General features: G+C 41.0%; 1 protein-coding gene across 1 annotated transcript in view; it reads left to right on the plus strand.

Annotated features, from left to right (window-relative positions):
• Positions 1–12,569, plus strand: part of KDM7A (lysine demethylase 7A) — a 60,209-nt gene that overhangs the window by 10,857 nt on the left and 36,783 nt on the right. Inside the window, exon 2 of the mRNA XM_015820318.1 lies at positions 9,928–10,013. Within this exon, the coding sequence (XP_015675804.1) occupies positions 9,928–10,013 (86 nt within the window). The remainder of the gene's footprint in view (positions 1–9,927; positions 10,014–12,569) is intronic.

A 12,569-nucleotide genomic window follows, 5' to 3' on the forward strand; every position in this document is an offset into this window, starting at 1 on the left:
TCCAAAAATGGTTCAGTATTCTTTATTTCAAGGTTTAATTACAGGCAAACTGAATTTGCTTTCAAAGTTCCTGGCATTATCTCAGCTACTCTTTAGTAAACAACATTCAGAAAGATGATCACTGAGTTATATTGTCAGTATAGCAGATTGTCTCAGTTTGATCTTGTCTGAGAGGTTCTCAATAGCCACGTGTGCTAATACAGGTTTAGATTGCTACATTGTACTAATTCTGTACATTGAAATGGAAGTGTGAAGTTGTGTTATAAATTATGTAATAGTGAAAACATTCTTTTGATGGGTGAAGTGCATGAGTTTAAATCACCAGGGCTAGATGGATTATACCCCAAGATTCTGAAGGAACTGGCAGATCTCAGAACCACTGAACTATATCTTTCAAAGATCCTGGAACTCTGGGGAACTATCAGAGGACTGGAAAAGAGCTGATGTAGTTCCCTTCAAAAAAGGAAAAAAATAGATCCAGGAAACTACAGACCTATCAGCCTGACCGCAATACCTGGGAAGATTCTGGAAAAGATAATCAAGCAACGAATCAGCGAACACCTAGAGGCAAACAAAGTCATAACCAAAAGCCAACATAAGTTTGTCAAAAGCAGATCATGCCAGACAAATTTTATTGCATTCTTTGACCAGGTGACAAACTTAGTGGATATAATTGTTGTGGATATAATTTACTTGGCCTTCAGTAAGGCATTTGATAAAGTAGACCACAACCTACTACTTGATAAGGGCCCAGTGCTCATCAACATCTTCATCAATGATTTGGATGAGGGGATAGAAGGGGAACTCATCAAATTTGCAGATGGCCCCAAGCTGGCAGGAATAGCCAACACTCCAGAAGATAGGCTTATGATACAGATGGATCTTGACAGACTTGAACATTGGGCGCTATCTAACAAAATGAAATTCAATGGTGAAAAAAGTAAGGTTCTACATTTAGGCAAGAAAAACCAAATGCACAGGTACAGTATAGGTGGTATCTTGCTCAATAGTAGTAACTGTGAGAGGGATCTCAGAGTTCTAGTGGACAAACACTTAAATATGACCCAGCAGTGTGCTGCAGCTGCCAAAAAAAGCCAACATAGTGCTAGCGCAGTGGTTCTCAACCTTCCTAATGCCACGACCCTTTAATACATTTCCTCATGTTGTGATGACCCCCAACCCTAAGGGCTCTCCAAGCGCGCACCGACGCCGCCCAGTCACCCGCCGCGCCCGGGGTTCAGCGCGCCTCGCCTGTCCTCGCCTCACTTCCGAAGGTCGCCCACCTGCCCGGCTCTAGCTGGCCGGGGAGGGGGGGCAGGAAGGTTGCTCCGCTGGCTCCGCACAGCCTGGTTGGAGAAGCGCCCAGGCGGGGAAAGGGAGAGAGAGAGAGAGAGCCAAGAGGGCGACAGTGCCGGCAGAGCTTAGTTCAGCCTCCTCCGTGGAAAGGGCCGCGAAGCAGCGCAGCCTCCCTTAGGAGATGCTCGACGGAAACGAATCCGGCGCTGCAACGCCCCCCAGCTCAAAGCCGTGCGGAGATGGACAGAGGAGCGGTGTCTCGGTTCCTAAGACCATTGGAAATATGTGTTTTCCGATGGTCTTAGGCGACCCCTGTGAAAGGGTCGTTCGACCCCCAAAGGGGTCGCGACCCACAGGTTGAGAACCGCTGTGCTAGAGGGATAGAATCAAGATCACATGAAGTATTAATACCACTTTATAACTGCATCCAGTTTTGGTCACCACAATGTAAAAAAGATGTTGAGACTCTAGAACAGAAGTCCCCAACTTATAGGCCGCGGCCCACTACCGGGCTATGGCCTCTTGGCCACCGGGCCGTGTGAGTGGCTGGCCAGTGCACGTGCATATGTGTATGCACTCACCCCCCATGTGCCGGCACCAGCAGAGCTGCGAGCCCTGACCTGCACGCCGGCACATGGGGCTGACCCGCGAGCTGTGTGCCTCGCACCAGCGCTAGCCGAGCCACAAACCCCGACCCATGCGCCGGTGCTAGCCGAGCCGTAACCTTCAAGCCGGCACTAGACAAGCTGCGAGCCTTGCACCGGCGCTAGTTGAACCATGAGCACCGAGCCACATGCTAGCACTAGCCAAGCCACGAACTATAAGCCTTGTGCCGGCTCTAGCCAAGCTGTGAGCTGTGAGTTTGCACTGGCCCTAGCTGAGCTGTGCACCAGTGCTAGCCGAGCCATGAGCCTCACACTGGCACTAGCTAAGCCACGAGCCGCACACCAGCTCTAGTATAGCCGCGACCTGCGAGCCTTGCACCGGCACTAGCCAAGTCACGAGCCACGCCCCAGCACTAGTGAGCCATGAGCTGCGAGCTGCACGCTGGTGCTAGCAGCCCCATTTTTTCAAGTTCCTTATCCATTAAACCTACAGGAAAAGTCTCTGGTTTGATTTTTATATTCGGTTTGAGAATTTCTGTATTGAAATTTGAATCTTACCTGCGTATCCCTTTGGTTTATCAGAAGTCCATCAAACATGATCAAAGTTTCTTCTTTACATTTCCAACATACATTTGAAATAACTTTATACACTTTTGATAATTAATCAGGTGTTAAATACTAACAGAACATCATTTTATAAAAAAAATTCTTGCAAATTATATTAAATGTAAATTTTAAACTCTGCATCCACGTTTTCTTATTGTTCAAGTGTTATATTATACCCAAAGTTTTTTGCCCATTGAATCATATAGTGCAGTGATGGCGAACCTTTTAGAGACCGAGTGCCCATTGCCCCCCGCCCCAACCCATTGCCCCCCACCCCACCTGCCCGCAGGGCCATCCACTGCCTCCATGGCCCACCGCAGATCACCCAGGCAGCCTGGCAGTGTCATGGCAACCATGCCCTCCGCCCCCACTCCGCAGCATTGTCTGCACACAACAGGATGCAAGGGCGGAGTTTTGTTCCTGCTGCCTGGCTGCCATGTCCTTGGTGCTCTGGTCTGTGCAGGCCACACCTGGGGCCAAGTCATCTTCTGGGGGGGCTGCTGATGAGGGGCCATGAGGGGAGGCGGGGCTGGGTCGATGACACACGTGCCTACAGAGAGGGCTCTGAGTGCCCCCTCTGGCACGCGTGCCATAGGTCCGCCACCACTGGTATAGTGCTTCACATATTCATTTTCAGATTCAATTTCCATAACAGTTTATAAACTTTGTCAATAACATGTTAATCAGTACTACACAATACCATTTCAAATTCATTTTTGAATTTAATTTTGTTTGTCTAGTTTGAATCTTTCTTTCAATTGTAATATGTAAATCAGTGACAGACTTGTCCTTCTGACTCCAACTCTTCTATAGATTCGAGAATAGATTCATGTTGATTAAAAAGTATTACTTGACCATAAGCCCACCAGTCTGGCCTCACCATTGTTTCCTGAGATGATACCCAATAGCATTTAGACTTATATACCACTTCACAGTGCTTTACAGCACTCTCTCTAAGTGGTTTAGAGTCAGCATATTGCCCCCAACAATCTGGGTCCTCAGTTTACCAACCTCAGAAGAATGGAAGGCTGAGTCAACCTTGAATCGGTGAGAATCGAACTGCTGAACTGCTGGCAGCCGGCAGTCAACAGAAACAGCCTGCAGTACTGCATTCTAACTACTGCACCACCACGGTTCTATGAGATACCTTCATAGAGAAATCTTATTTTATATTTACGCCAAACCTTTAGGATAGCATGCCTAACATGTTGATACTTAAAACTCAATATTTATTTTAACATTGTCACAACATAACTAGGCATACCATCCAAATCTTAGTTCATGGCCCTCTAATTTGTGTAATCTCTTGTTTTGGAGAGTCACTCACTCTTTCATGCAGACCAAACAGCAGGTATCAAAATACAATTCCAAATTTGGCGAACCCAAACCTTTTTTTTTTTTTTTTGCATCTTGCAGTAGTTCATATCTAATTCTTGATTATTTTCTGTGCCATATGAATTTAGAAATATTCTTTTGCCATTGTTTAACTGGGGTGTCAGTTCTCAATATTGGCAAAATCTGAAATAAGAATAATAGTTTTGATAAGATATTCATCTTAATTACAGAGATTCTACTCAATAGGGATAATTGCAAATTGTCCCATCTTGATAAATCTTTATCAAGATAAAACAAACAGGTACAAGATTGTTTTGAAACAATTTGGAATTTGTATTTGCCAGTGTTACCCCAAGATACTTAATCTTTTTCTCCACCTTGAAACCTGTCTTTCTTGTTAATGTTTCATAATCTTGAAAACCAAATTCTTAACAAGCATTTTTGTTTTCTGTTTGTTTATTTTAAAGCCTGCAAAAGCTCCAAGGTCATTTAATTCATCAAGTATTTCATACCAATTTTTGCTATATATAACTAAATATAACTAAATTGTCAGCAAAAGCTCTCAATGTATAAACTTCCTTTTTAATTTTTGTGCCCATTATTTTCTCATTACAGAGAGTCCTCACTCTACGATCATAATGGAGCCTGTCCAGTATGGTTGCAAGTAGTACCAACCATTAAATGAGACAGCCTCCCTTAATGGCCTCCACCCTCTGCTCTCTCTGATGCTACTGTTAAACAAATACATGGGTCATTAAGCAAGCATGAGGTACCTCTTGTATGGGGGAGGCCCTATAAAAGAAGCAGACAAACAGAAAAAAGTCTGCCAAGCCAAAAACAGCCCAGCAGGGGGGAAGAGCCCAGCCAGATTCGGGCCTAGTGCTGTGTTCCAATGCTGGGGAGGCTTAACAAGCCTCTGTGCTTGGCTGATGAAGCCACATTTATGGGCTGGGCTTCTGCCCTTATCATCTAGCTCAGTGGTTCTCAACCTTTTTAATGCCGCGACCCCAACCGGTCGTAAGTTGAGGACTAAACCGGTCGTAAGTCGAGGACTAAACCGGTCGTAAGTCGAGGACTACCCAACTGGTCATAAGTCAAGGACTTTCCCTGCCCGGGAGCGCCGCGCATGCATGGTTCTGCCCCCTGCGCCCGCCGAGGCGTAGCTGGCAAGCGGCAGAGACAGAGCAGGCCGACCACCAGCTGGCCCAGCCCAAGGGAGGTAAGGCACCCGCCGGAAAAGGGGAAAAAATGGCATACAAAAAAAATGGCGGACAAAAAAATGGCGGTCAGCCTTGCTGGGCGACCCCCATGAAATGGTCGATCGACCCCAAATGGGGTCCCGACCCACAGGTTGAGAACCACTGATCTAGCTGTTGGGAGACTGCAGCTGTCCACATGCAAACGTGACAACTCCATAAGGAGCTTCTCAAAACCTTTCCCTTGTTTAACCCCCTGCCTCCCCCAGAAACCCACATTTCTTCAATAAAGAAAATATAATTTGTTCATGAAGTAGTTAAGAAATATGCTGACATGTTGGGGAGATGAATAGTGACTATTGTCATGGAGATGATTTTAATAGTTTGCTGTGAAACCTGATACTAATTCTAGAAAACACAATTCAAAAATAATTCGGTGATTAATGTTTTACCAATCTAAATGTTATGCTCTGCACATCTTTTATAAAAATGTTTCAGGTCCTGATCAGGACTTACTTTGGAATTCAAAATATGATAAGAAAATTGTGCACCAATTTGCATTACTGTTTCAATCTATGATTGTATGAACTTTACATGAGGGGCTTATTTATTTAGCTGATATGAATGGACTCATGAATGTCAGAGATCCACCATGAATCTATTGTTTTGATTTATTTTTTGTAATGGGAAAAATAACTAGTTTTATGCAAAACATACAATATGTGGATACCACAATTCTGTAGGATGTACAGAAAATAATACCACATTAAATATCAACCCACTAATTTCTGTATGACATGGATCACAATCTAGGATCACACTCTGGATGTTAAATGTTTATTCAGCAGGCTTGTTCATAATATTTAATATTTAATATTTTGCATCAGGTCAAGCTATCGGACAGCCTCATATATCAGATATTTGAAGAATATACTAAATTAAGTGATGATATAAACACTGTGCTTGGTATTTTTGATAATTATATTAGCCTGCTATGGATTTGAAAAATTTGTACGATGTTCCTACAGTCACAGTTAGTCAAACCAGCCCCCATTTGTATTTCCAGTATTGGCACCTGCCATGGTTAGTTGTAATTTGTTTGAGTGCTATCTAGTTTTTCCTTGAAGAATCAAAGCTGGAGGGGCATTAAATTAAACAGATCTGGGTTAGAAGTTGCCCATTCCTGGTGCCATACTATCTCAATATCAAAGCCTTCTCTGACTAATTGCTGTCCAGGTTTCCACTGCAGGTTCCAAAATTTGGAGTATTTGGAGTCTGAGTATTTAATTGTGACAGTCCTTGTGTCTAGAATAATTGGTTTGCCTTGCATTTCTGCCATTCCCCTTTTAAGGCTGATTTTCTTCTAAGGTGTGGGATTGGTGTATTAGATAGTAATGGTAGCCATTCAGAAGGCCTCAGTTTAATAGATCCTGATATTTCCCTCATAGTATGATTAAGCTGGGTGTCCACTGCTTTTGTGTGAACACTATTTAACCATACAGGGCTGCAATATTCAACCACCAAATATACCAAAGCAAGAGCTGATATCCTGAAAGCTGTTACACTTGCTGGTGCCAGAAAATTTATGTAGGGTATTGTTCCTGGTTTTTATTTTATCCATCTTTTTTCTTAAGTGTTCCCTATAGGTTAAGAACCAGTCAAGGGTCATTCCTAAATACTTTGGATTATGATTAAACTTCAGCACCTGGTTCCTAAATTCCACTTTTGGTGTATAATTAGCTTATCTGTTGTTCAAGTGAAAACAGGCGACTTTGGTTTTGTTAATGTTGGGTTTCAGCCTCCGGATTTCAAAAAACTTATCCATTTCTTTTAAATCATTTTTGAGGGCTTTTTCAGAAACATTAAAGTCTTCAGATTGTTTTATCAGCATGATGTCATCAACATATATAGACTTTCTTGCAGCAATACCTAGTAGATTGATGTGTATATATTAAAAATTAAAAATAGTGGAGCCAGCATAGAAAATTGTGGCAAGCCATCATTTAACCTATATTTCTGACTAATTTGATCATCTAGATGTGCTTCAATGTATCTTTTTGAAAGCGTACAGTTGAGTAGAAGAGCTGTTTTCTTACAAGGCACAATGCGTAAGAATTTTAGAATCAGCCTTCCTCCCCACACTATATGGTAGGCCAATGATAGGTTGATAAACATGGTGACAGATACAGTGTGGGAAAAATTATTTGGTCCCCGGCTGATTTTGTACGTTTGCCCATGGACAAAGAAAGATCAGTCTATAATTGTAATGGTAGGTTTATTTTAACAGTGAGAGACAGAATAACAACAAAAAAATCCAGAAAAATGCATTTCAAAAAAGTTATAAAATTGATTTGTATTTTAATGAGTGAAATAAGTATTTGATCCCCTATCAATCAGCAAGATTTCTGGTTCCCAGGTGTCTTTTATACTGGTAACAAGCTGAGATTAGGAAAATAGAGAATAGGACCACTCTCTTAAAGCAGGGCTTTTCAATCTTTTCACCCATTGTACCACTTTTAGGATATGGCAATATCCGAGTACCACCAGTCGCGTAGTAAGGGGTCAAAAACTTGATGACCAAAAAAAAAAAGAAAAAAAGGGAAAAAGTGATAAAGTACAGGTAGTCCTCGACTTACAACAGTTCGCTTAGTGACTGTTTGAAGTTACAGTGGCACTGAAAAAAGTGCCCCCCAAGCCACAGCCGAGCAAGACACCTGCCTGTCCACCCGGCGGTGCTCTTCCTCCTGTCCAAGGTTTTCATTGTTGTGAGCATTTCTGTTGAGGATTGGCAGCGGGGGGTGGGGGTGGGGGGTGTTTGGTTTTTATTCCCCCTGTCTACTGGGTGGTTGCAGCAGGTTTTGGTCACTTCACATGACCCTGGGACACTGTGACCATCATAAATATGAATCGGTTGCCAAACATCTGAATGTAAATCACAAGACCCTGGGGATGCTGCAACATTCCAGATGATCGGCACTTCTTCTGGGCTCAGCAGAAGCGTCAGGATCAGTGCTGCTTTCCAGCTAATTGGTGCGTCTTCAGGGCTCAACAGAAGGGCCAGGATCAGCGCTGAGCTACAGCTGGAGCCTGGCGCTGATACTGGCACTTCCACTGAGCCCTGACAGCCCTGCAGCTCCAGCCAATCTCGCTCAGGCTTGTGGGTGCTGCCACTGGTTCAGCTCATTCCCCTCCCCCGCTACTTTTCTAGAATGGTCGCGTACCACCTGCCAGGTGCCAGTGTACCACAGGTACATTTTCAACCCATACCACTGGTTGAAAAGCCCTGTCTTAAAAGGTGTATAAAAGACACCTGTCCATAGAAGCAATCAATCAGATTCCAAACTCTCCACCATGGCCAAGACCAATGAGCTGTCCAAGGATGTCAGGGACAAGATTGTAGACCTACACAAGTCTGGAATGGGCTAAAAGACTATCGCCAAGCAGCTTGGTGAGATGGTGACAAAGCTGTGCAAAGGCCCTTTTAGCCATGACTGCCATCTGCTCAATCAGATGCCTTTAAATTTAAAGAATATTTATTTATCAAAATGGTATTGAATTTCACTAATAGGTTACTGCTGTGATTGGTGGGATAGTTTTGATACATGTTTAGATTATGGATTTATCCATTTTTCAAAACTTGCTCTAGCCTTTGCTTTCCTCTGCCCTCTGGGGGATTACTGGAAGACTCCTTGATGCTCTCTGAGTTTGGTTCTTTGCAGACATTTCATTATTCAACTAGATAACATCAGTGCTAGTAAGTGTGGGTTTGCTTCCTGCTTACATACAGTAGTTTGTCCTGACAGTAGTTTTCTCCTTGGTAGTTCCTTGATTAGGATATTGTTTGATGTTGATGTCTGGTGTTAATCCCTGCTTATCTGGGTGTAGGCTGCTGCAGATAATGTATTCTGGTCTTTTTGTTTCCTTCTTTGTTTTTTTTAATTGTTCATTTGTAGCAGGTAAACATGGTTTATCTCTATGTATCTATTGATGGCTGATTTGTCTGAATGTCAAACTTCCAGGAATTCCTTAGTGTTTTTTGGATTTAGCTTGGTCTAAGATGCTCACTATTTCCCAATTGAAACAGTGGATGAGGATAAAGAATTTTCATCATGTCTTCTGACTGTTAGTTGGTGTTCATGGATGTGTTCTGCTAATGCTCTGCCTCTCTGTCCTACATAGTCCTTACACTGTATGTTCTTTTGACATATGACTCTGTAATACTCCTGTTTTTTTATTCTTGGACTACTGGTTCTTTTGGTTTTTTAAGATATTTAGTTAAGTAAAACTTAAGTAAAGTTTCAAGTTAAGAAAGAAACAAAAGGACAAAACCACATCTGCTCTAACACTGACAGGGCAAGCTACTGTATATAAACAGGGAACAAACCTCACATATAAATAACTTGATTACTATAGGAGTTTTGGCAGTGTTCCTGCATTACTTCCACATGTTTGATCAGATATTTTTTTTTTAAATTCAACCTCCTCAAAATCCATTGTAAAAATCCCACTCTACAAGGCCAGACTGTGAGATAGTGATTTTCGTCAAATGATCATTTGAGCTAATTAGTGGAATTATATTTGAATCTAAGTCATTCTGGTTTATTTTAGGGAATTAGCTCTAGCTTAAGATAATTGTGCTTAAATTAGTTAAAATCATTTGAACTAATTTCAATGGTACAAAAGCACAGCTATTTTGCAATACTTTCAATCCAGCAGAATATGACTAAATCATATTTTATTTTCTAGATAGTCTTAGTTGCCTAGAAAATATGTTTCTCTCTCTGTCATCCTGGGTATGGTAAAACTAAATAAGAAATTGCTGGTATAACTTATGTAAGGCTGATACTAAAATAAAGTTCCTGAATTTTGTTTCTTCTCTTTTTTTTTAGTTGTGTCAGAGTAGAGGAGCACCATGCTGTTGATATTGATCTTTACCACTGTCCCAATTGTGCAGTTCTTCATGGACCCTCCTTAAGTAAGTGATGAATTTTAAAGCATTTTGCACAATTTAGGTTATTGTGGACTCAATACTGAATATAAATTATTTTTATAGCTGATGATATCATGGCTATGCCTGATAATTATGCAATGTCGTTTTGAAGTTATATCTCATTGTGGTTTATACTTTGATTTTACCTTTAACTGTTTACATCATTAACTGGAACAAAGAAGTATACATTTGTTCCCTTTGGAATCTACTGTATCTATTGATTACTGCAAGAGATTAAGTTGTATAATGTATAATAGCAATAGCAATAGCACTTAGATTTATATACCGCTTCATAGTGCTTTACAGCCCTCTCTAAGTGGTTTACAGAATCAGCATATTGCCCCAAAACACTCTGGGTCCTCATTTTACCAACCTCAGAAAGATGAAAGGCTGAGTCAACCTTGAGATGGTCAGGATTGAACTGCTGGCAGTTAGCAGAATTAGCCTGCAATGCTTCATTCTAACCACTGCGCCACCACAGCAATAATATGCTTGGTTTATATCTTTCTTGAAACATACAATACCTTGGTCAGATATGTCTAAATGTATAGATGCAGTTTCAGTAGATAAAACCTAGTGTTAACCCCAATCTCTGAAAATACTATGGAAGATATTTTACCAAATGCTTGAGCTAAACAAGAGATCAGTACTTCAGATCACTTGATTTCTAATGGGTTTTTTTAAAGACTTGAGAGATTATGTGGAATATCACTTATCTACAGCAGAAGTCCCCAACCTTTTGAGCACCAGGGACTGGTTCCATGGAGAGAGGTTTTTCTATGAACCGGAGGGTGCATGGTTTTGTGTGCTGCCTGCATCCCACAGATGGGGCTTTGCTTGTTTGTGCGGACTGGTTGCTGGCATGCCGCGGCCTGGTACCGGTCCACAGACCAAAGGTTGGGGACCCCTGATCTACAACATTTGCTTGGCAGAATACGTAATTAAAGCATGTAACTAAAAATATGGCCATTGTTGCAACACCATGATCATGTGATTTGCATGCATGGCAGCCAGCTTGCGCTTATGATGGTTTGCGAGTTGCCCTGCTGGTTTCCCACAGGCGGTTAATGGGGAAGCTGGCAGGTAAGGTCATAAGTTGCTTCTGCTCTTGTTGCAACCCACTTATAATGGTCAAAACAGTCAGAAATGCATCACATCAGATAAATAAAGTTTCTTTTTTAAAAAAACACATGATCTTCCAAATAGTTATAAGCTTGTCTCAGATAAGCTTACAACTATTTTGCTGTCTTTCTTTGTTGTATTCCTGTAATCCAACAGCTGTTTGTTATTGTTTATACTTCAGAACAATAATGATAGTCAAGGGGTTATTTTGCAAACTGAATAGTAAATATCTATCTATTTAAGTAATGAAAATTAGAGTTTTTCTTCTTATTTCTTAAGTGACTTGTCTGGTCAGATAGCTGGTTATCTTCTGGGATTCAAGCCAAGTGAACTGTCTTTTGTTCCTTTTTCTTTGTTCATCTTTCTCTTAAATGCAAAGAGCCTGGAAGGATAAAATCAAAGATAATTACATTTTTTCTTTTACCACTCCTACTTCAAACGCAAAACTAAAATTCAGAAGCAGATTTTTTTTTAAAAAAGCACTGTTTGAGTTTTGTCAAGTATAACAAATAATACATTTTATAATCTCTCCAACCCTCCCCCCAAATGCCCTAGTTTTCATGATTGTCCATCTGAAGATATGAGAGCCATGTATCCTACCACCTGACAAGGTGATTTTTAAAAATAATTATAATAGCAATCCTCCTCCTCCTCCTCCCTTTCAACCTACTAATTGCTCTGGCCATAAAAATATTACAGCTTACCTATTGCTTTATCTTGATAATACCTTGGTGTGGAATATGAAGGAATACATATAAGACTGATTTACAGCAAAACCAAACTCTTTTTTCTGCAAACCTTCATAGAAATTATCTTCATATGTTGTATAAAGTAAATTTGCCATTATACTCTCCACAAAGGTAGCTTTAATTTGGGAATCACTCATACAATTTTTGAATTTATGGCAAAAGCTTGACATGATACCATTGAATCTTTAATATAGTCCTTGGCATGGAAATGGCTTGTGTCCCCATAAATAATATTTACTCTAAGTGCACCTCTAAACTATGCACCTTTTCTTTTACAACTTTATCCAGAATAGGCACTCTTCCAAATTCAAGGAAGCTGTCTATTCAGTGTAACATAACTTCTCAAAATCCAGTTTCATTTTATTGATTTCCATCTAGTCCATGCTACACAGTTTCTGCTTGGGAGATTCAGGGAAATACAGTTAGCAAACTAATAACATAAACATTTCTAGCACTTTCATATATCTGCTAAACAATGCTTGGGACAGAATGGATTTTTATAACTTTGTTATGATAAGATTGAAGTAAAATGACCCTACTCCCTAAAAAATGTTTTACATTTGGCCTTGAAGTTAGGTGTTCCCCACTTCTAATACATTGAGCTGATTCACAGGGTTAGCATGATCAGTTATATCAAAATTGTACCAGTCCTGAATCCAAATGAGCTGTT

Source organism: Protobothrops mucrosquamatus, unplaced genomic scaffold, assembly GCF_001527695.2.
Source record: "Protobothrops mucrosquamatus isolate PMUCROS unplaced genomic scaffold, P.Mucros_1.0 scaffold1120, whole genome shotgun sequence".
In the NCBI taxonomy this organism is placed as follows: domain Eukaryota; kingdom Metazoa; phylum Chordata; class Lepidosauria; order Squamata; family Viperidae; genus Protobothrops; species Protobothrops mucrosquamatus.